The 24,027-nt window shown below is 40.0% G+C and overlaps 1 protein-coding gene across 1 annotated transcript in view; it reads left to right on the top strand.

Moving 5' to 3' along the window:
• Nucleotides 1-24,027, top strand: part of LOC121870543 (dynein axonemal heavy chain 10-like) — a gene marked incomplete in the record, with an annotated part of 128,200 nt that overhangs the window by 73,075 nt on the left and 31,098 nt on the right. Inside the window, 1 exon segment of the mRNA XM_042372377.1 lies at nucleotides 15,589-15,825. Coding sequence (XP_042228311.1) covers nucleotides 15,589-15,825 — 237 coding nt within the window.

Genomic DNA, 24,027 nt, shown 5'->3' with positions numbered 1-24,027 from the left:
TCCTCCTGCTTTACACACCTCAGCTGGGATTCCATCAGGCCCTGAGGCTTTGTTATTTTTCATCTGTTTGATGGCAGTAGCTACCTCATCCAGGGATGGAGGATAGCTGAGGTGGTTCAGCTCTGGATGCTGAGGGACCTGCTGAGTAGTCAGGACATCCACATCGGTGTTTTGGTTAAGCAGTGAACGGTAGTGCTCTTTCCTGCGCTAAAGGATGCCTTCATCGTCTTCAATTAGGGAGTTACCATCAGATGAGTGTAGGGGAGCTGCACCATGAGTGATTGGCCCATATAATGTTTTAGTGGAATTGAAAAATTCACGCATCTTGTGCTTATCTGCAAATTTTTGTGCTTCACATGCTTTATTTTTAAACCAGTCATTCTTTAGATTGCGAAGTTCCCGCTGAGCTGCCGCTTTCTTCTTGCGGAAGGCATCAGCTTTGGTTCGAGACTAAGAATTGTTTTACCAGTCAGTTAAAGCAGAACATTTATCATCGACGAGTACATTGATTGCCGGGTCATTTTCATCAAACCAGTTCTAGTGTATTTTTTTATCTGGCCGAGGGTCTCTCTGCAGGTTTTAATCATGACAGTGTCGAGAAAATCCCATTCGGCTCTGGGATTTGGGTTGTTTGTCAGCCCATGTTCGAGCTGGATCCTCCAGATGGTTAGTGTTAAAACTTCTACTAGAGGCTTGCTGCCTTTGCCATTTTGGGGCGACATGAAGTGAGAGTTTGGCTCTGACAAGCCGATGATCAGTGTCCCAGTAGTCTGAGCCATGCATGGCTCGGGTGATGACAACATCTCGGCGATCTCTTTCTCTAACAATGATGTAGTCAATGAGATGCCAGTGTTTGGATCGTGGGTGTTGCCACTAACCCTTGAACTTGTCGGCCTACCTAAACAAGGTATTGGTGATAGTGAGGTTGTGTGCAGCACACTTGCTGAGGAGGTGTTGGCTGTTGGGATTACACTTGCCTAGTCCATTTCTCCCTATGGTTCTCTGCCAACTCTGTCATTGAAGTCACCGGGGAGCACAACCTTATCTTCTCTGGGGATAGAGGTTAGCACTCTGTCGAGGTCAGCGTAAAAGGCCTCCTTGATGTCATCCTCTGCATCCAGTGTTAGGGCATATGCATTGATGAAGAAGGCATGACGTGAGTGATTCAGTGGGACTTGGAGCATCATGAGGCGCTCGTTGATCCCAAAAGGCATTTCAGTTAGCCTGTGTAGGATGCGTTCGTGGATGGCAAAGCCAACTCCATAAATGCGGTGTCTCTCTGCAGCAGGCTTACCCTTCCAGAAGAAGGTATTGCCAGTTCTGTGAGTTGACCCTCGTCTAGGAGCCGGGACTCACTAACTGCTGCAATGTTGATGTTATACCTAGACCGCTCTTTTGCCACAAGGACCGTTCTTCTTTTAGGATGCTCATTTGTGCCAGTATCCAGAAGGATCCTGCCATTCCATGCAGCAACCATAAGAGGTTGTTTAGTTTGTTTTTGTTTGTGTTTTAAACCACATAAGGATGACCTTACTGGCTTACTGGGTGTGGTTGCCCAGTCAGGTTGGTTTTTAGGCAGGTTATGTATAGGGCACCTTTTCTAGCCCCTCCCCATGTGGGGTGAGCAGAGTGGCTTCTCGAAAGGGCTGCTCACTTGCGCAGACAGGACTGGATTGCACTGCTGCCTAGATCCCAACGCATAAACGACCATCTTATCTGTGCCGCCGATGTGGAGAGTCGTGACTAGAGACACCCGGCAGTCATCTCTGCCTGTCGTTGTTGGCACTTGTCTGTCGCCATAGGACGTAAGGAGGTATAGGGGTTTTACTGATGATTAGGAGCATGACGAGCTGCATGATGGCTGTGCTTGAGTTGATATAAGTGGTGAGGCAGGAGCACTGGCTGCAACCACACATCTTGGCTCTCCCTTTACCTGATCCATTTGTGCAAGTGTTGCAATGCCTGGAGAGAGAGAGAGAGAGAGAGAGAGAGAGAGAGAGAGAGAGAGAGAGAGAGAGAGAGAGACGTTTTACCATATACGCGTTTTACCATATACGCGTTTTACCATATACGCGGTGCCTCGTTAGAGCTGAACTTTCACTTAACGCGGGTTTTTTCCACATATAAGCGGTGAGTGTCCGGCTCGAGAGCTATTTTTAGATTCGCCCCACCCGCCGCCCTGCCTGACTGCCTGTTTTAGCTCATAAAATTCATACAAATTACCCAGCCAGAATATAATTTACATTTCTGGAATTCTTATAATTTGGTGATCATTTTGAATATAAACATCATAGATTTTGCATTAGACATACAAATTTTAGATGTAAAGTTTATTCTGAGTAAATATGTTATCTTTTGTGAAAAATATATGACATTTATATTCAAAATATTCCTGGTCTTACAAGGAATCCAGCAATGTCAATTATATTATCCTAACTTTAGTTTGAGGTCTTATTTATTACTAAAAGGTAAATATTCTGGTTTTGCCACACATCTGGTGAGACGGTTGGTGGGGGGGAGGGAGGGACCGACCGACCATCTGTTACAGTGAAGAATATTTTTTTTTTTTATTAACTGAAGATATTTGTTTTAGCTCATAAAATTCATACAAATTATCCGGCCAGAATATAATTTACATTGCTGGAATTCTTACAATTTGGTGATCATTTTGAATATAAACATCATAGATTTTGCATTAGACATACAAATTTTAGATGTAAAGTTTATTCTGAGTAAATATGTTATCTTTTGTGAAAAATATATGACATTTGTATTCAAAATATTCCTGGTCTTACAAGGAATCCAGCAATGTCAATTATATTATCCTAACTTTAGTTTGAGGAATTATTTATTACTATACCTGGTTTTCCCCCCAAAATTTCTCAGAGAGGGAAGAGCCGGCAGTGTAGTGTGAGAGGGGGAGGGAGTTGAGTCCATTATTTGAATGGACATTAACTTGGCGACTGTATTTCTCTATTTCTCTTAAGTATTAATTGTGTGCATGTACCATCATAAAATTAAGATGTTATTTTTACTACAACATAGTTATGGTCTTCAAAAAGTGGAGTTTGGGGGTCGGGCTGGTTTCTATTGGAATTAATCCCATATGTTCTGTTGTTCACTTAACGCGGATTTCACTTAACACGGGACCCTCTGGGTTCTATTGACCGCGTTAAGTGGGGTACAACTGTGTGTGTGTATATATATATATATATATATATATATATATATATATATATATATATATATATATATATATATATATATATATATATATATATATATATATATATATATATATATATATATATATATACACCTAAACCCCGACTTACGACGGGGTTAGGGACCCAAATCCAGGTCGTAAGTCCGATATGGTCGTAAGTCCGATATAGATAAAAAATAAAATCCAAAAAAAAAAAAATTCAAAAATTTTTTTTTTTCAAATTTTTTTTAAAAATCTACAATGAAATACAGTACACTAAACGTAAAAAATAATGAGGAATGGATACAGTACAGTAAAAGTAATAAATAATGAGGAATGGATACAGTGTGACTGAGCACTTACCTTAAATGTAGTCAGCTGAATGCACACAGGGCCCCCATAATTTTCTATTTACAGGATACATGGAGACTATATTAATTGGAAGAAGCAGAAGAGGAGACAGGGCTGGGTGGGTCATCAATGTCGCTTCCTTCAGACAGGTTTATGTACTGTGGTAACTTGCTGGTTGAAGGTATTGGATCATCTTGAGGGAGTGAAGAGGCAGCACTGGTGGGGCGTGAGGAGCCAGTACTGGGGGACTTCTTGAAATAGGTGTCCAATTTAGACTGCACAGTTTTCTTTTTCTTTTCATTATAAATTTCTCTGTAGCAAGCAAGTGAATCTTGGATCATTCTGTCAACTTTGGCATAACGCTCATAATTTTGATCCATGCCATCAAACATTTGCATTCCTTTATTAATTGTAGCAAATGCCTCTGCCATATGTTTCACTGAAAACTTTTTGGGGGGTGCAGGCTCTTCTTCTACATTTTGTCTCTCTTCTTCCTCTGCAACTTTCTGTGCATCTAGTTCAATAAGATCCTCGTTACTGAGCTCTTCTGCTACACTTTCAACCAACTGTCCAACATCTTCAGTATCAATTTCTAACTCCAGCTGTTTACCTAAGTCCACTATCTTGTTACTAATATCCAAAATAACTTCACTTTCATTAAATCCTTTGAAACTGTTCACATATCTTTTCAGGATTTTCTTCCATATTCCATTCATGCAATGTTTTGTAACCTGATCCCATGCTGCACTAATGTTCTTTATACATGACAAAATGTTGTACTCCTTCCAAAACTGTCTGAGCGTTTTCTCACCTTCAGTAGCAGCAACAGCCTGAGCGAAGGTCGTGCGTAAATAATATGCTTTAAAGGCAGAAATAGCACCTTGATCCATGGGTTGGATGATAGAGGTAGTGTTAGGTGGCATGTAGACTACCTTAACATCAGGGTGCATGTCGTCCAGGTGTGGTGGGTGTCCCGGAGCATTATCCAAAATCAGTAAAATCTTGAATGGAATCCTTTGTTGCAGACAATACTCCTTGGCTCGTGGAATGAAACAAGTCATGAACCAATCCTCAAATAGTACTAGGGTCATCCAGGCTTTCTTGTTACTGCGATAAAACACTGGCAGTGTGTGCTTGCTGACATGTTTAAAAGCCCTGGGGTTCTCTGAATGATAGATCATGAAGGGCTTTAGCTTGAAACCAGCAACATTCCCCCCCAACAGAAGTGTAATTCTGTCCTTGAATGCCTTGAATCCGGGCATTTTTTTTGCCTCTTTGTGGATGTATGTCCGGTCAGGCATGCGTTTCCACAATAATCCAGTCTCATCCACATTGAATATTTGCTCTGGCAAATAATTCCCTTCCACAATCACATCATCTAACTCCTCCTTAAAAGCTTCGGCAGCACCAACATCGGCACTAGCTGCCTCTCCACTCACCTTAACACTGTGTAGACTGTAGCGTTTTTTAAATCTATCAAACCACCCTTGACTTCCTGTAAAGGTTTGATCACATTCATCTCCTGCCTGCTCCTTCAGGCTTTGGAACAGGCTTCTTGCTTTAGCCTGTATGGTTAGAACACTTAAGGGTACACGCTTCTGTATCTGGTCTTCTATCCATATCACCAATAATTTTTCCATATCGTGGATAGGACCTTGTCTTTTCTTTGTTATTATAGTTCCCTTTATAGGTGTTGTTCCTTTCACTACTTCACGAATACGTTCCTTGTCCTTCAGAATAGTGGATATAGTCGAGTGTGAGAAACCTAGGTCGCGTGAGATTGTTGCTACTGTTTTTCCATTCTCATACTGTGTTATTATCTTCAGTTTCATCTCAAAAGTAATTGCCTGTCTCCTTTTCCTTGGAGTACCACCAGCACTCTCACTTTTACGCTTTCCAGTCATTATAAAGTCAATTAAATACAATAATAACGAAAGTTCACAGCGCGATCAGTATAGGATACGATAGCCAAACACAAACAAAGCGCTCCACTGAGTGAGTGCAGCCACGAGGCGACCCAAGCCATCCCTCCCTCTCGCCCGGGACGGAAACGTTTCGGTATAGAAAATGCGCGCGTCATTTGAAAAAATTTTTGGTCACGGCGGTCGCAGTCGTATGTCCCGTATGGACGTACGGTCAAAGCAGGTCGTAAGTACCATTGGACGTAAGTCCGTATAGTCGTAAGTCGGGGTTTAGGTGGGTATATATATATATATATATATATATATATATATATATATATATATATATATATATATATATATATATATATATATATATATATATATATATATATATATATATATATATATATATATTACCCTTATTAGCCTGTCCATCATGCATTGGCTTCTTCCGCCGGTGTAGTCGTTGGGTTCCCATGGTGGTCACCTATTCCGTCGTCAGAGTCTTGTTAGATATCTGTAAGCGTGTCTGCCTGATGCAGGGCTCCACTGCAGATTTTTCGTATTCTTATACCTAGCAAGGTTAATCTGCAAGGCAGCGGGGCAATGGTTGGTAGGCGGTAGGACGTATCCACATGCTAGTGGGCATATGTGCCTTCCCTCTGGGGCCCACTGCTACTCCGAGATCTCCTGTTGCTTTAGAATTATTTTCTTCAAAAAGGACAGTCCTAGAAACTGGGCCAATCAAGTGTTGGTACACAAATGCCAGAAGTCTAGTGAGGGCATATGCAGACACAAAAACATCATTTGAATTAGCGAGTCATGGGTATGAGAAGATGTGTTGCAGGGTGAATTTTATTTACCTGGTTATCATCCACCATTCAGAAAAGACAGGGCCACATGAGGAGGTAGTGTACTATTGTATGTCAAGGAGCACCTGACAGTAACCAATAATGATGAGCTAAATTAAATGGGATCATCGAAATCTATTTTGTGTGATTTGATAACTGACAGTAGTTGTGTGCTATAGGGCTGACTCACCTTCGGAGGAGGAAGTAGCAGATACCCATAAAGTCATCCACACAGCATCCAAAGCATAAGCCCTCATCATGAGAGACTTAAATCATGAGACAATAGACTAGGGATTATGGGGAAATTTTTGTCTTAGCCCTTGACATTTCCAAAGCATTTGCCAGGGTATGGCACAAGTCTATGTTTTCTAAACTTCCTTCTCATGGTTTCTCTCCCCCACTTTTTTCTCTAATTTCTAGCTTCCTTGAGAACCAATCCATGGCAGTTGTCATTGAGGGATTGACCTCTGGCTGTTTCTTTATCAGTAGTGGTGTCCCACAGGGTTCTGTTCTTTCAACTACTCTCTTTATTCTTTTTATCAATGATTTACTTCACACTACGACTAATTCTATCCATTCTTATGCTGATGATTCTACTCTTCACTCTTCTTCACCTTTTTCCCTTCCCCCTAATTCTGAAACTAGATCTGTTTCTAGAGCTGATATCATTACCTCTATCAATGCAGATCTGTACAGCATCTCTGAATGGGGAGGTAAAAACTTGGTTAAATTCAATAGTAATAAAACTCAGTATTTACCAATTACACTTTCCAAATTAGTTGATCTCCCACCATTCACATTTCAGGACACAATCATTCTGCCAAATTCTAAAATAGATGTGCTAGGTCTCACCATTTCCTCTAGTATGTCATGGAAACCATACATCCACAACATTGTTAAAGCTGCCTCCCGAAAGCTGGGAATGCTGTACAGTTGCCGTAGCTACTTCACTCCTGAGCAGTTGCTTCAATTTTATAAGGGATTCATTCGTCCTAACTTGGAGTACTGCTCTCATATCTGGGGTGGCTCTTGTTCTGTACAACTGTTTGATAGGGTAGAATCAAAGGCATTTTGTCTTATTAAATCTCTTCCTTTAGTTGATAATCTTTCTTCCCTTTCTTTCTGCTGCAATGTTGCTTCACTCTCTCTCTTTTACAGTTACTTTAACGGGCAATGTTCGGTGGATTTGGCATCCTGTGTACTGCCGGCAAGGCCGTGGGCTTTTATCACCCGTCTTGCCCGCGGTGCCCACCGTTTCTGTATGGATGTCGGTCACACTAAAATAACCCATTATAGTACTTCCTTCTTTCCTCACAGCGAAACTGTGGAATGCTCTGCCTTCTTCTATGTTTCCACACTCTTACAATCTGTCTCACTTTAAGAAGCTGGTTTTCCAGGCTCTTCGTGGTGTAGATTAATATGGTCTTTTTCTTTTCTTTTTTTTTTCTCTTATTTATTCGCCCCCTAGGCCCATTGTGTGTCAATGACCTGTGCCCGTGTGGGCTATTCCCCGTAAAAAAAAAAAGAGAGAGAAAAAAAAGTGAATCTTACCACACAAGATTAGCAAGAAGAATAACCTTGATTTCATTCAAAACTCATTCCTTACTCAACACATGTCGGTACCCACAACGAGAGACAAAATTCAAGATTGTCTTGAGAACTGGTGGATGAGGTACATGTCAAGGAGAAACTAACTCTACCAGCTACTGCCATATACTAAGATGTAATATAATCTTTTATAGCCAAAAGAAAGTAGTTACGGATGAATACTATGACTTTAACCATGGAGATTACCAGCTCAGGAGAGATAAACTTTAGAGAGGAGTCAGACGTAGACAAATCAATGCAAAACTTCATGGAAATCCTTGAGTTAACAGTATAGGAATGTATACCCTGGAAAACGCAGAGAAGAGGGATTGGGACCAGGTGGATGGATCACAGATCTTGGGAAGCCTGCAAGAAAAAATGCCAGTTGTGGAAGAAATATTAGAACTCCGGCATCATGCAGATTATATAGTATACAGTCAACCCTCACTTTACGCGGTCCCGCATTCCGCGTTTCCACGTTTACGCGGTGCCCTGCCGGAACCCAGGATGCTCACATTCCGCGGTGCGTGTACCCCTTTACGCGGAGAGCGGCTGGCGAGCCGCGCCATTTTTGGATCCAAACCTCCCGCCATCCGCCATGTTGTGTAAGCTGCGCGAACATGGTGCGCACAAGGTCGCCCAGTCATCAAAACATTACCAGTTCTTCACCCGCCACCCACCACAGCCGGCCCAAGTCAGTGATAGTGATAATTATGGTGAGGATATGGACTTATATGGACTTTGGGGAGTTTGACAAAGAGGCCCTGCAAGCCTCTGTGGTGGATAGTGATACAATTGATACAAGTGACACAGGTGAGGGCCAATAATCTGCCCTCTGCCTCGGAACCAACCGCCCATCCCCGTGTGCCCAGCCATTTTTTCTACTAATGTAAGTGTTAAAAAACCTAATATTATTGATATTTCTCTTAATTATTAATTGTGTGTGCATACCATCATAAAGTTAAGATAATATTTTTACTACAACATAGTTGTGTGTCGTCAAAAAGTGGAGTTTGGGGATCGGCCCGGACTCCATTTCAATTAATCCCATATGTTATGTTATTCACTTTACGCGTGTCTCACTTTACGCGGGACCCTCCGGGTTACATTAACCGCGTAAAGTGAGGGTTAACTGTATAGAAGAGCCCTAAATGTGGCCAATTAGGAAATTAGATCAGCGCAACGACATTTTGAGGTGAAATTGCCCAATATATTGAGAAAGATCCCAAGTCCTTTTATGCATATGCCAGGAGTAAAATGAAAACTAAGGTTACTATCGGTCATCTAAAGAAGGATTTCTCAACCTTTTAACCTCGGCGGACCCCCTGCATCCAGTAAAATATTCCCGGGACCCCCACATTTTGCTTGCAATGATCGAAAAGGTGTTTTTCTCATTAAGTGTTTATTTTTCTCAAAAGTGTTTTTCCTAAAAAGTGGATTTTCTCATTGTACAAATATGATACAAATCATAGGGTCTCTGAAAACATTTGCAAGAGGTCAAAACAAAATATTGAATTGATCAATAACAACAAAGTTTAACTGCCTTTGAAACATGGTAGAATTCTATGAAGTGACTTTTCAACATAAAAATGAGATAAAAACTTACTGTGGATTTTTTCATTGTACAAACATGATACAACTAAAATGGCCTCTGAAAACAGTTTAAAGAGGAGATAAAAGGTTTACTTGGTCAATAACAAACATGTTTAACTGCCTTTGAAACATGATCATAATAAAGTGGCATTAAATAAATCAACCAAAAATTTCACTTAATCCCTGCGGATTTTATCATTTGACGCCAAATACAAGCTGTACTTAATATGAGACCTGTTGCTGGTGCCTAGCAATAATGTTCTCAATACGCGGGGATGTCTTTGATAAACAGACACTCGTGTCATCTTCAATGCTTAACATTGACCTTTATTTAGTTTTCAGTGCTGTCATGGCTGAAAAGCCAGCCTCACACAGGTAGGTGGTGCTGAATGGTATTTAACACCTTCATTGCTGCATCATGACATACTGGGATCTCATCAACACACTGAGCCCAGAAAATATCTAGTGATATTGCATTGAAATGAGCTCGCAGGGTGCTATCAGATGATAAGTCAATGAGCTCTTCTAATAGTTGGGATGGTGATGCTTCTGGAAGCTTGGTCTCAATGTTCTCAGTAAAGAGATTTACAATCCACCGGTAAGAAGCAGCTTGCTCCTCAGTTAGTTCAGGAAAATAACTTGAATTTGTCTAACATCTTTGACAGGTGTAATGTTACCTGTAATTTGATCTCATTGAAATTCATGTTTCTCTCATGAATGAACACATGCATCTGTTCGAACATATCAGTGATTCCTGACAAAGCACGAATTTTCCACAACTTGAGCTCTCTTTTGAATGCCTCAACTTTTTCGTACTGGGAAATGCTATTTGTGCTTGCACCTTGCATCGTTTTGTTCAGCTTGTTTACTTCATTGAATATATCTGTAAGATAGCTGAGTTGAACAAGCCATTTCTCATCAATCGATAACTTTGCTAGATCAGGCTTCTTCTCCGACAGGAATGTACACAGTTCCTCCCTCAGGTTGAATAAGCGTGTGAACTTCCTCCCGCGGGACAACCATCTCTCCTCTGTATGCATTAGCAGGGAGTGGTGGTCCATGCCTACTTCCTCACAGATTGCAGTGAACAATCTGGAGTCTGGAGTTTGTGGCTTTTGCTTTAACAAAGTTCATGATGGTTATGGCAGTGTTCATAACCGTGTGAAGCCCAGGTTCATTGTCTTTTACGGCGAGCATTTCTCTGTGCAAAAGATAATGAGTTGAAATGGCACGGGGAGCAACTTCTTTTATTCTGTGTACGAGTCCCTTGTGCCTGCCAGTCATTGCTGGGGCACCATCCGTACATATTCCAATACAGTTTGTCCAGGTGATGTTATTATCCCTCATAACATCATCTAGATTTTGAAAAAAATTCCGTGCCTGCTGTTGTCGTCCTCATATCTTTGCAAAACAAAAAGTCTTCTCTTTTCTTATCTCCTTCTCCCACTCATAGTGCACATATGCCAGCAGATGTGACATTATGGACACACCTGTTGACTCATCCAGCTGGATGGCAAAGTTATTGTCACGGAGATGTGCAGTACACTGTATCTATATGTCCTCAGACATAGATGAGATGCGGCGTTTTACAGTGTCATTCGATATTAGTATTTTGCCAGTGCCTTGGCTTTCTCCTCCCCTTTCATTTCCATAACAATCTCAATTGTACAGGGCATAATCAAAGCTTTCCCCGATTGTGTGAGGCATCTTCTTGCCATAGTTAAGGTAAATGTCATATTTCCTAATTTTTGGCTCCTTAACATGAGCAGAGCTTTTCTTCCACTTACGCACAATGGATGTGACCTCTGACTCATCATCAGAAGATTTTGACTCGTCACTCTGTGGGTTTCGTAGTTCTTGTTTGATGAGGATGGTCGAGTAATAAATTTGTCCATTTTCTTCGTAGCTGGTGAGAAGCACAGTCTGGAAAAAAACAACATAAGGGTCTGTTATAGCGTGATCAAACCAAAAATTCCAGAAGACTCAATAACAATCGTGAATCCATGACCATGACTCGAGGCTCAATGGCTGAATACATCGATCGTGAATTTATGTGACTATGGGTAAAATATGTATATACATTGGTCCCTCGGTTAACGAACACAATTCGTTTCACAGAGTCGTTCGTTAACCAAAAATTTCATTAACCGAATCCATTATTTCAATGGGATATTGGGGAATTGGTTCCAGCTCACAGAAAAGTACATACAAAGTAAAGCCAAAAATGCATAAAGTCCGAAACACTCCTAAAATTCCCCTAAATCGCCGTTAAATTACTATATATATACGTACATATACACTCTTACTCTTAAATCACTACTGTAATGTGATACAGGTGATTAATTTTTATCTCTTGTGCAAAACATATGACATTTATATTCAAATTATTGGCTGTCTTGCAAGGATTCCAGCAATGCAAATTATAATCTCCTAACTTTAGCCTGAGATATTATACAAGATAAAAACTGTAAGCCTAAAACCCTGGCTGGGCAGATGGTGGAGAGGAAGGGAGGGAGAGGGCGGCGAGGTGATACATTTGACAGTTGGCGCCCAAGGTCTAATGTGTGGTTATTTATCAGTCCTTAAGTGACTAAGCTTCTCTCTTATAAAATGCCAGTGAAATGACCTGGGAGAATATACTTTACATTGCTGGGATTCTTATAAGATAGTGATTGATTTGAATATAAACAAGCTATAATTTGCACTAGACATAACAATTTTAGTACTGTAATCAATTTAGTACATGTACACTACAGGTTTGCACTAAGGTAATTTATTTCTTTTACGTTTCTTTTAGTATGGTGTGTGCATGTAAATGAATGAAAATAAATGAAGAAATTTAAGTAAATCTACCCAAAAATACAGTTGAAAAACTTTACATTTTAAAATGTAGTAAGTACACTAATGTACAAAATTTATATCCCTTGTGCAAAATATATGATGTTTATATTCAAATTATTCACTGTCTTGCAAGGATTCCAGCACTGCAAATTATATTCGCCTAACTTTAGTCTGTGAAATTTTATAAGATAAAAACTTAAAGCCTTTTGTGTAACCACAAAACCTTTGCTGGGAGGGAGGGAGGGGAGGTGAGGTGACATTGACATGTTTAACAGTTGGGGCCGAAGGTCTAGTGAAGTATTTATTTGTTTATTTATGTCCTTTAGATTGATTTTTTGTTTCTTTCTTATAAAATTTCATAGAAGTGACCAGGTAGAATATAATTTACATTGCTGGAATTCTTATAAGATAGTGATTAATTTGAATGTAAACATGCAATAGTTTGCACTAGACTAAAATTTTAGTATACATTATTTTGATTACATGTACAGTACAGTACAGCTTTGCCCATAGGACAGTGTATGCATGTAAATGAGTTTCAACAAATGAATAAAGTTACATATATTGAGCCGAAAATATTTGTTGAAAAACTTTATGTAGACTGAGCTTGGTTAGCTAAATATTCAAGACACCAACAAAATAGATGCTCTCTCCACCATGTCAAAGTCCCAACTGACACCTTGTGAGCGAAACACGCATCTAATGGGTGCACAACTAACTAGTTCCCTGTTCAGTGGTCCGTCGGTTAACGAACGCCTCGGCTAACGAATTACCTTCCATAAGAATCTTCAATTCGGTTAACGAACAAAAATTTGATTAACGAAATTCTTACGATAATCACGTTTTGTTGTGAGCATCAGCTGGTCAGCTGATGGCCAGTCTGCCAATTCAGTAATCTGTTCTATGTTTACATTCATTTCCAATGGAGTAAATATCAAGAAAGTTATGCTATTTAATGTTTTTGAATGTTTTATATTAAAATTATTAGTAATTTTAACATTTATTTAACATAATGTATTGATAATATATGCAGTACAGTGAACTGTTACAAACATCACCTTTTATTGTTTTGAGGATCAGCTGAGGGGGTACAGTACTCAGCCAATTCAGTAATCTGTTCTGTTTAAATTCGTTTCCAATGGAGTAAATATCAATAAAGTTGAGCTCTTTAATATTTTTTAATGTTTTATGTTAAAATTATTAGTAATTTTAACATTTAACATTGATATTATTTTATGCAGTACAGGTTTAGTCTGACTTCGTTTACTGTCGAGAGAGCAACCATTTTCTTGGTGTCTTGAATATTTTAGCATTTTTCATTGAAATTATTGGTCATTCTGATTTTTAGTAAACATATTAATAATATATAGTGTAGTGTTGATTTAAAGAAAATAAGGAAAAATTTTTTGTAGCTCCGTTCACTTGTAGCAAGTTAAAATATATTGTGTAATTGTGTGTGCTGAGACTGAATATGACCATCCTTTCTGGCAGAAATTAACGTTTTTTTTTGTTTTCCGAAAAAAGTGTCTTGCCGTATCAAATACACAATAAAACACTAGAAACAATAACCAAACCTAACCTAACCCTACCTAACTTAACTGACTCTCACCATATGATGGAATCACCTATTTCTTACCTTATTGGCCTGGTTCTGTTTGTCGTTGCATTGGGGAGTCTTACACAACGTCACATATGTTGGTCTTTATGATATTTATATTCAGTCTTGCTCTTTGGTACACTTTTACTGAGGTTGGAAGAACACCATGACGAAAAATGTTATAGTTTCTTCTGTTTTTTTTCCAAAAACTCGAATCAGCTCCATATATTTCTATTAACCCATCGCAGACTTCCATGGTCGGAACTGAACTTGAATTTCAAATATGAGAGACCAAAAGAATACTGAATTTGATTGGGCCAAAAATACTGAATTAAACCCAAAAAATTTTTAATTGGTTTCAAAAATAAAATGGCTTTTTGATTGGTGATGTACAGCAATGCATGCTCAGGATGATTTATGAAGGGGATGCAGGAGACACGCAGTGTTGGTGGAGAGGCAGACGATAATGGCCCGATGTTAATGGAAGAAAATAGAAAAAATTTTGGAAGAGCTATCTCCGTTATTATACATTTCGCGGTAATGTAATAGATGAAAATTATCTTATAATTAGACGTCTTATTCGAATATGATAATTAATTAGTGGTAGGAATGAACGGAGCTACAAGAAAATAATACCGAAAATAATCTGAATTACACCTAGTGAACTTAAAATTTTATTGGTGGAAATACTGGATCCAGCATGGGTGTACTGAAAGGTGATTTCTCCTCCATCCCCACTTCCTTCTCTTCTCCCTTCTCCTCCACCCCACTTCTAATTCCCATCATCATCATCAACAACCAGGAGCCTTCTACATACACCTCCAAAGTAAGTGTACTTTACTGCATTTTTTTTACTTTGTATGCACTTTTCGGTGAGCTGGAACCAATTACCCAATATCCCATTGAAACAATGGATTCAGTTAACGAAAGTTTTGGTTAACGAACATTCTTCTGGAACGAATTGTGTTCGTTAACCGAGGGACCACTGTACTGCAAATATTATCAATATGTTAAACAAATGTTAAACTGACTAATAATATTCATATAAAACATGCAAAAATATTAAAATGCTCAACTTTATTGATATTTACTAGTATTTCAGCAATTAGAACACAAATTTGCAGAGCTCCCTTTGTGTGTATTTAAAGCTGAATCTCCAGGCAAGAGATGAAGGTCGTGATGCGTATGGTGGAGGGTGAAGGAGGGGGTCTTGTGAATTGCAATTAAATGCCAGGTAGCGACGTGTCCTCCTAATATTACTTATTAAGTAATTAGTAGATGTTTTAATTGCCTGTATGTTGGCCTGGCGAATTGGCTAGGAATTAACATACCTAGGTAACATTGCTGACATCGCATTCCAGCTTGAACAAAAATATATAGAACTACCCAAAAATACGAGTTGAAAAATACCCACTCTTGGTGATAACTCTGGCTCTTCGGGGTCTCAGGAACAGAACGTATTTTCCACAAGTTATTAATGGTGATATACTGTAAGATAAATTACCTTATGGTGGATTTTCAAAGTCCCTAACCCCATCGTATAATATTAAGCACCTGTACCAGACAGATTATTGAGTACCAGACAGATTATTGAAGTAGCAGTGAATTGTAAAACCTTTAACAGTATTTTGTTTAACAAATTTTACACCTTTCTTTTAGGTTCCAGACAGTGATCATGAGCAGTTAGAGAATACATCAGAACGACTGGAAGCACTTCACCATAGTGCAATTATTGTTCAAAAAGCTGTCCAGCCTGTACAGATGTTCTTCCTCACCAACACCCAAAGGAAGGTGGCAGAGTTCAGTGACACTGTCAAACAGTTTCATGACAAGTTTGAGACTCAAGGCCCAGGTGCTGTTGCAGCTAATTTGGAAAAGGGTGTTGGACTACTGAAGGTACATATAAACTACTGAAAAAAAAAAATATATATATATATATATATATATATATATATATATATATATATATATATATATATATATATATATATATATATATATATATATATATATATATATATATATATATATATATATATATATATATATATATATGTACACAGTTGTACCTTAAGGTTTTCACTTAGCGATTTCTATATGCATTGGTGCCTCGCCAGAACGAACTTTCATAACGGTTCATCTACTCATTATCGTGGTGAAGTAAAATTTTTTTTTTTTTTTAGCTCATAAAATTCATACAAATTACCGGCCAGAATATAATTTACATTGTTGAATTTTACAATTTGATGATCATTTGAATATAAACATCATAGATGCATTAGACATACAAATTTTAGATATAATGTTTACTCTGAGTAAATATGTTATCTTTTGTGCAAAATATATGGCATTTATATTCAAAATATTCCTAGTCTTACAAGGAATCCAGCAATGTCAATTATATTATCCTAACTTTAATCTGAGTTATTATTTATTACTAAAAATGTAAATTACTATTTTCTCCCAAAGCTTCTCTGGTAGGGAGGGTTGGTACGGACCGACCTTCTGGCGCGGTTGGAAGAGGGGGGGAGGCAAGGTGGGGTACTTTGATTGACAGATAGTGTTGTGAAGAATATTTTTTTTTTTATTAACTGAAGATATTTGTTTTAGCTCATAAAATTCATACAAATTAGCCTGCCAGAATATAATTTACATTGCTGGAATTCTTACAATTTGATGATCATTTTGAATATAAACATCATAGATTTTGCAATAGACATACAAATTTTAGATATACAGTAATGTTTACTCTGAGTACAGTGGGGTATGCTATAACGAATGGATCCTACTACGAATATTCCTATAACGAACGGTTTTACCTATAAAATTGAGAATGCTATAACAAACGAAACTCCTACAACGAACATTATTTAAAAAAAAAATATTTTTTTTTTTTTACTAATTTATTGTTTTTTATTACAAGTATTAATGATATTGGTTATTTCAGGGGTTTAGATGCATATTTATGCACTTTTTTACAATTTTTACAATTTTATATTATGTTTTTCAGTGTTAAGTGGTTGTATTTGGGGGCCTGGAACGGATTAATCCTATAATGAACAAGGTTCTAGAACCAATTAGATTCGTTATAGCATACCCCACTGTAAATATGTTATCGTTTGTGCAAAATATATGACATTTATATTCAAAATATTCCTGGTCTTACAAGGAATCCAGCAATGTCAATTATATTATCCTAACTTTAGTTTGAGGTATTATTTATTAAAATCTAGTGGTTTCCCCCAAAAATTTCTCAGAGAGGGAAGAGCCAGCAGTGTAGTGTGAGAAGAGGGGGAGGGAGTCGAGTCCATTATTTGAATGGACATTAACTTGGCGACTGTATTTCTCTATTTCTCTTAAATATTAATTGTGTGCATGTACCATCATAAAATTAAGATGTTATTTTTACTAGAACATAGTTGTGTGTCGTCAAAAAGTGGAGTTTGGGGGTCGGGCCAGTTTCTATTGGAATTAATCCCCTATGTTCTGTTGTTCACTTAACGCGGTTTTCACTTAACGCGGTACCCTGTGGGTTCAATTGACTGCGTTAAGCGGGGTACAACTTATCGTACGATGGTACTCCATTTCACAATCTCACAATAATTAAGGGATGTGGCGATGAGACACTAGCTAAGGCCTGGAGAGCACTATGGGACTCACTAAAAACTGTAAAATCATTATGTGGTTGGGTAAAAATAATCCTGAGGGCAAATAAAATACCCAAAAGCTCTGCAGTAAAAATAGATGCCATAGTGGGGAGACTACCATCCTGACAAAAATCAGGAAAGACCACCCCCAAAACTCACTCCTGCATCTGACATAGAGCCTTCGGTGTAAACAGGTATAGTCCCTCTGTAAGAGGAGGCATGGTCTAAAAAAAGAGAATGAACTCCAAAAATACTGACAAACTTGAACTTCAGGTAGAATCCAAGGAACTGGTTTTCCGTCATCTTCGTCGTTTAGATGAAAATAATATTTAACTTTTTTCTTTCTTTTTTTCTTCTTTTTACTCTTATTTTTTGCCCCCAAGGCCCTGTTGTGGGTCGATGACCTGTGCCCTGGTGGGCTATTCCTTGTAAAAAAAGAAAAAAAAAAAGAATCCGAAGGAGCAAATCTGAACAGGAGGAAGACAAGGAATTCTCACAACTTCCCTTACCCTAAAGCCAAGAGGTCATGGGAGGCCTGGATGCTGAGTGTAGTGTGGGGACATACTCTCGTCAACTACACAAGTGTTTGTTACAAACTGTGGATGATAGTGGAGGCAAAGCTAACACTGGACCTGGAGATATTATCATTGAAGATCAAGGGATGGCTCATCAGTAGGGCCCGGATAGTTATGCATTTGCATATTTCATATGCAAATGCATATTTTGCGTGATTTCTATGATAAGTGCATATTACCTACATAACTGCATATAAATGCATATTTTGGTAAAATATTCATCTGGCAGTATCTCTTTGTTGCCACTGAATGAGCACACGTGGTACTGGGAGGTGAGGTGAGGTGTGGTTAGGTGAAGTGAGGTGAGGTCACGTCGCTTTAATCTGTCGTTTCCACACCTGGTCATGACTCATTGGACTAGTGAGTTAGTCAGTCAGGAGCAGTGCTGCTGTGTGGAGCTACTCTCTTCTGCTGCTCGTGAAAATGCCGAAAGTACAAAGAAACCAAAATGAAGTGCTGAGATAATATGTAAAGGAATTTGATGCATTTACTACTGATGGAAGTGTACTGTTTTGTAAATATTGTGAAGCACCAGTGACAGCGAGCAAGAAATTTCAAGTCCAACAACACCTTAAAACAAGCAAGCACATCCGACTCGAAGCTGTTAAGTCCAATAGTGCACAAAAGGAGCAACAACTACTTCTTGCATGTTCCAGTAAGTCAGGGCCTGATCGTTCCCAGTTCAACGCAGATTTGTGCAAGGCATTTGTTTCAGCGGATATTCCATTGCATAAACTGAATAACAAGTGCCTAAAGTCATTCCTGGAACAGTATACTGGAAAAAAGGTGCCTGACGAATCAACATTACGTAAGAACTATGTTTCACAATTGTTCAAGGACACGATGGAAATCATAAGGAGAAAGGCTTGTACTATTTTGTTTCCGTATAACCTGCATTCTTGGCTTTATAAGTGGCATTTTTAGTGCATATAAATGCATATTTCCCCTGTTTTTAGTGCATATTTGCATGCATATTTCATGGTTTTTTAGTGCATAACTATCCGGGCCCTACTCATCAGCATGAACAAGTAGACTTGAGATTGGTGAAGACCTGAAGGCACCGGTCGCCAGACGCACCCCAGCATGATGAATAGAGTTTAGTGTATCGAGTCTAGTCTCGGCGACTGAGGATTACACCTCACACCCATAATCCAGTTTGGGTCTAACTAGCATGTAGTAAAGGTGTAGCAGAGTTCCTCGATCAGCACCCCATGGTGTGTGCCCCAAGACTCTCAATAACTTGAGAGCACGCTGACAATACTCTTTGAGTTAACGAATATGTGGCTGCCATGTAAGCCAGTTGTCAAAGATAATGCCCAGGAAATGGGTCTCTGTGACACACCGCACATGATGACCATAGAGTTGTAGATTACGATCTGGGTGATCACCTCATAGGCAGCAGAAATGCATGGGAACAGTCTTCAAGGGAGAAAATCTGAAACCATGCTCTGTGGTCCAACGTGAAACCTTGTCTAGTGTGAGTTGCATGCGACATTCAGCCACTAACATGCGGGAAGCTGCATATCAAACAGCTAAGTCGTTTATTTACAATGAGATTGATGCACCACCTGAAACCGATGCTGCTTCTGCATTTATTGCAATGACAAATAGGGTTACACCAAAGACACTGCCTTGAGGAGCCCCATCTTCTTGAATATGTGATGCTGACATTTCTGCGGCAATGTGGACCCTAAAAGTGTAACATCCCACAAAACAGACCTATTATTGATAGTAAATTTCCCCTCAATCCAAAATTGTGAAGCTCCTTAAAGATGTCAAATCTCCAAGCTGTGTCGTATATTTTCTCTCGGTCAAAGAAAATGTAGACAAGATGCTAGCGACGAGCAAAAGCCTCACAAACCGAGGACTCAAGACAATCAAGAGCATCTGTTGTTGAATGCATCTTCCGGAAGCCAGATTAATATGGTGAAAGAAGGGCATTATTCTTCAGGTAGTATACTAATCACGAGTTGACCATCTTTTCAAACAGCTTGCAGATACAGGGGATCAGAGCTATGGGGCGATATTTAAGTCTTCTTGAAAGGCAGGACAGTAGCCTCCTGCCATAAAGACGGGATGGCACCCATTTGCCAGAATCTCTTGTATAGCTCCAATAGAAAAGTCTGTCTTTTAACTTCAAGGTAGCAGAGCATTGAAAATGGGATATCATCAGACCCTGGTGATGTATCTCCAGTGAGTGGGAGGGCAGTTCTCATTTCTTTCATTAAAAACATGATGTTGTATGTTTTGCCACGTCCCACTCCATAGAAGACACACCTGCAAATGCTGTGGCAAAAAGCTCACCTACTTTTTGAGGGGCAGTAACTGAGCTGTCATCATTAGCCCTGAGAACTGGGGAAGGTTTAGATGAAAACTTGCCAGCTATTTTCTGCATTCGTTTCCTTAAAACAGTGGCTCCCAACCTTTTTTGGTTGCGACCCTAAATTTCCCAACAATACGTTGTCGTGACCCTCAGGCATATAATATATGAAATAGCTTGAATGTTAAGCAAAATTGTTTTTGACAATGATAAGTACTATATTTTTGAAATTGTCTGAAGGCCCCTCGCGACCCTACTGAGTGCAACCCGCGACCCTGATTTGGGTCGCGACCTGAGGTTGGGAACAACTGCTTTAAAACTTGACGAGCTTGGGTTCTGGCCTGTTTATATTTTCCATGATAAAATTCTAGCCTATGATGCCAGTAGCGACCATTAGCTCTGCGCCGCTCATTAACTACCTGTCTGCACTCCTCTGAGCACCATGGAACAGGTCGGCGAGCTACACGATCAGAGGTCTGAGGAATGGAACAGTGACCAGCCCATTGGAGGAGACTGGCTAAGCATTCAACTGCTTTATCTACAGAGGGAAATTCTTCAATGCTCCTGTCTACCTTCACTAGTTCCTTGAACAAGTCCCAGTCCACCTTGTCTAACTGCAAACGGGAAACTCGTGGTGCCCGTTACTCTCCACTCAAGGAGAGTCTATTGAGCTCAATGAGAGATCTTTGGCTGTGGTCGTGTTGGTCTAGACATGATAATGGGTGATATCACCAGCATTTCATCTTATTAACTCTCCTCCTTTAGTTGATAACCTTTCTTCCCTTTCCCTTCGCTGCAGTGTTGCTTCACTCTCTCTCTTTTACAGGTACGTTAATAGGCAATGTTCGGTGAATTTGGCATCCTGTGTACCGCCAGCAAGGCCGTGGGCTCATAACACTCGTCTTGCCCGTGGTGCCCACCATTTCTCTGTGGATGTCAGTCACACTAGAATAACCCGTTATAGTACATCCTTCTTTCCTCATACAGCCAATCTGTGGAATGCTCTGCCGTCTTCTGTGATTCCATAATCATACAATTTGTCTCGCTTCAAAAAGCTGGTTCTCCGGCATCTTCGTGGTGTAGTTAAAAATTATCTTTTTCTTTTATATTTTTAATTTTTTTACAGTAAGTCTTCGCTTAACGTCGGGATTAAGCGGATCAATTTTAACAATAAGAAATATATAAAATACGGGAGTTACGTTCCTGAGCCTCCCTTTGCCCCATGAAAAAGGTTACATATACAGAAAATCATTGCCATTTCTATAGAGAATAGTATATAGAACTACAGTACTGAGTTTGTATTGGTACTCACCGGTGGGCGGAGGTGGTAGAGCGAGTGTGTGGTGGGTAGTGGAACGAAGGAGGATGGCGGGTGCGGAAGAGGAGTCACTGAGACTCTGTGGCTGCCTCCTCCTCCTCCTCCTCCTCCTCCTCCTCCTCCTGCTCTGACTGGGGTTCCTCCGCCGCTGGTTGCTCCTCCTCTGTTGTTGTTTGTTCCTCCTCGGCTGCCGTCTGTTGAGAAGAAGCTCCCTTCCCGTGACGAAAAAATGAATCCAGTGTTGACTGCTTGGTGCTACTCATCTTCTTCTCCTTATAGATCTCGGTGTAGCAACTAAGACTGTCCTCAATTCTGCGTTGAACCTTTGAGCTACGTTCTCTGTTTGGGTTGTCATCTAGAAGCATTTGCATTGCTTGCTTGAACATGTTAAACGATTCTGCCAACCTCTTGGAAGTTAGCGTTCGTGGAGGTTCTTCTTCTTCGTCGTCGTCTTTAACGGGACAAGGGACTGTGTTCTATTAATTGTTGCAGATCTTCGTTGGTGAGCTCTTCTGTATGGGATGTCAGGACATCCTCAATATCCTCTGATTCTAGCTCATCAAAACCTGCCTGTCTAGCCAAGATGAAGATACCCCTATTTACAGCTGGGACTAAGTCCGTGAATCCAGTAAAATTGTTGACGCACTCGGGCCACAGTTTATGCCACACAACATTCAAGCAACTTTCTGAAACCTCTTCCCATGCCTTGCCAATGTTGTCAATTGCCAGCACCTTTTCCACCTTCTCTATCACAGTGTTTCTAGTACGAGTCGTGTTAGTAGCGCTCAGAGAAAAACCACTTCCACTTATCAGCGTTGGTCCCGAGAGTACGCACTGTTGTGGGGGTTAGACCAAGCACAGCGGCTATGTTCACAGCACGTTCCCCTTTTTCAAATCGGGTTAATACATCCATTTTCTTAGCAAGGGTAATAGTCTTACATTGCCTCTTCACTACACTAGCATCAGTAGCACTTGCTGGGCGCTTGAAAGCTATTTCGAATGGTTAGAGTACAATTTTAGAGCAAAAACACTTAAACACGCACTAATGATGTGAAGTCGTAACAGAGACTGGCTTGGCGTCGCTTGGGGATGCTGTGACATTCCGCGAGTGAGGGCAGCGCTGAGCCGAGAGAGCGTAGCGCGGCCAGACAAGAGTGGGTGATGCGCCGTAGGAAGTTGTCCGTGACGACGCAAAACGACGTAGTATCGGATCACCGGGACGTTAAACAAGTGTTTAGTCTCTAAAGTTCAGCGATGTAGTTCCGAAATAACGTTAAGCGAGGACTTACTGTATTCTTATTTTTTTTGCCCGCTAGGTCCCGTTTATGCTCGATGACCTGTACCTGGGTGGGCTATTCCTTGTAAAAAATAAAATAAATAAATAAATAATATATACAGGTCCATTTCTTCAATTATTATTGAACCTATCAGGTCACTCCTTGGATTAACTATTGTATCACCCCAAAGGATATGCCTTCCATTAAAATCACCGAGTATAAGATAAGGAGAAGGAACCGGATGAATTAATGAAACTAAATTCTCCCTGGCAACTGGTGCACTAGGTGAGAGGTAAATGGAGCATATGGTAAAGGTAAATTGGAGGTGAATCTTGCAAGTTGTCTCTTGCAATGGGGAAGTGATAGATTATAAGGATGGCTGCGCCCCCATGATGCATCTGTTCTGGATTATGAGGAGAATAAAAAACTGAATGACCTCTGGGAGGGGGAATGATCATAGGCACCTAACATTGTCTCCTGAAGATAAATGCATATAGGGGAGAATTTGCTCGGTTGCAACTGGAGATCCTCCCTGTTGGTTTGTAATCCTCAACAATTTCATTGGACTATTGTAGCCATGATTATTGGAGATCTAGGTAGGGGTATGTGAGTGTGCGGCCCCCAACAGGCATTTAGGCTTAGTCTTAGTTTGGGTTTTGGAGCCTGGAGGATGCTCTGAGAGTGTACCATGATGTGCACCTCTTACAGTCCCCCTGTTGAAGGGGAGATGGCTTGTGTGTGTCAGTGCTTTTCTCTCCTGCCCCAGGGTTGAAAGAGGTGTCTGTGGCTTTGTGGCCACAGACTACCCAGATGTAGACTCATCCGGTGGACCCACACCAGAGTTAACCCTTGGAGATGGCTTCCCAGAGTGAGGATCTGTAGAGGTAACCCCTGTTCCAGGGGTCCTAGGTGCCAGCTCCTATTTTAGTTTGGGTCTCGTCACCAGATACTTCTGGAAGAG

Source organism: Homarus americanus, unplaced genomic scaffold (genome assembly GCF_018991925.1).
Source record: "Homarus americanus isolate GMGI-L3 unplaced genomic scaffold, GMGI_Hamer_2.0 scaffold32583, whole genome shotgun sequence".
Lineage (NCBI taxonomy): Eukaryota > Metazoa > Arthropoda > Malacostraca > Decapoda > Nephropidae > Homarus > Homarus americanus.
The sequence above is the reverse complement of the archived record's forward strand: the minus strand, read 5'-3'. Positions and strand labels throughout refer to the sequence as shown.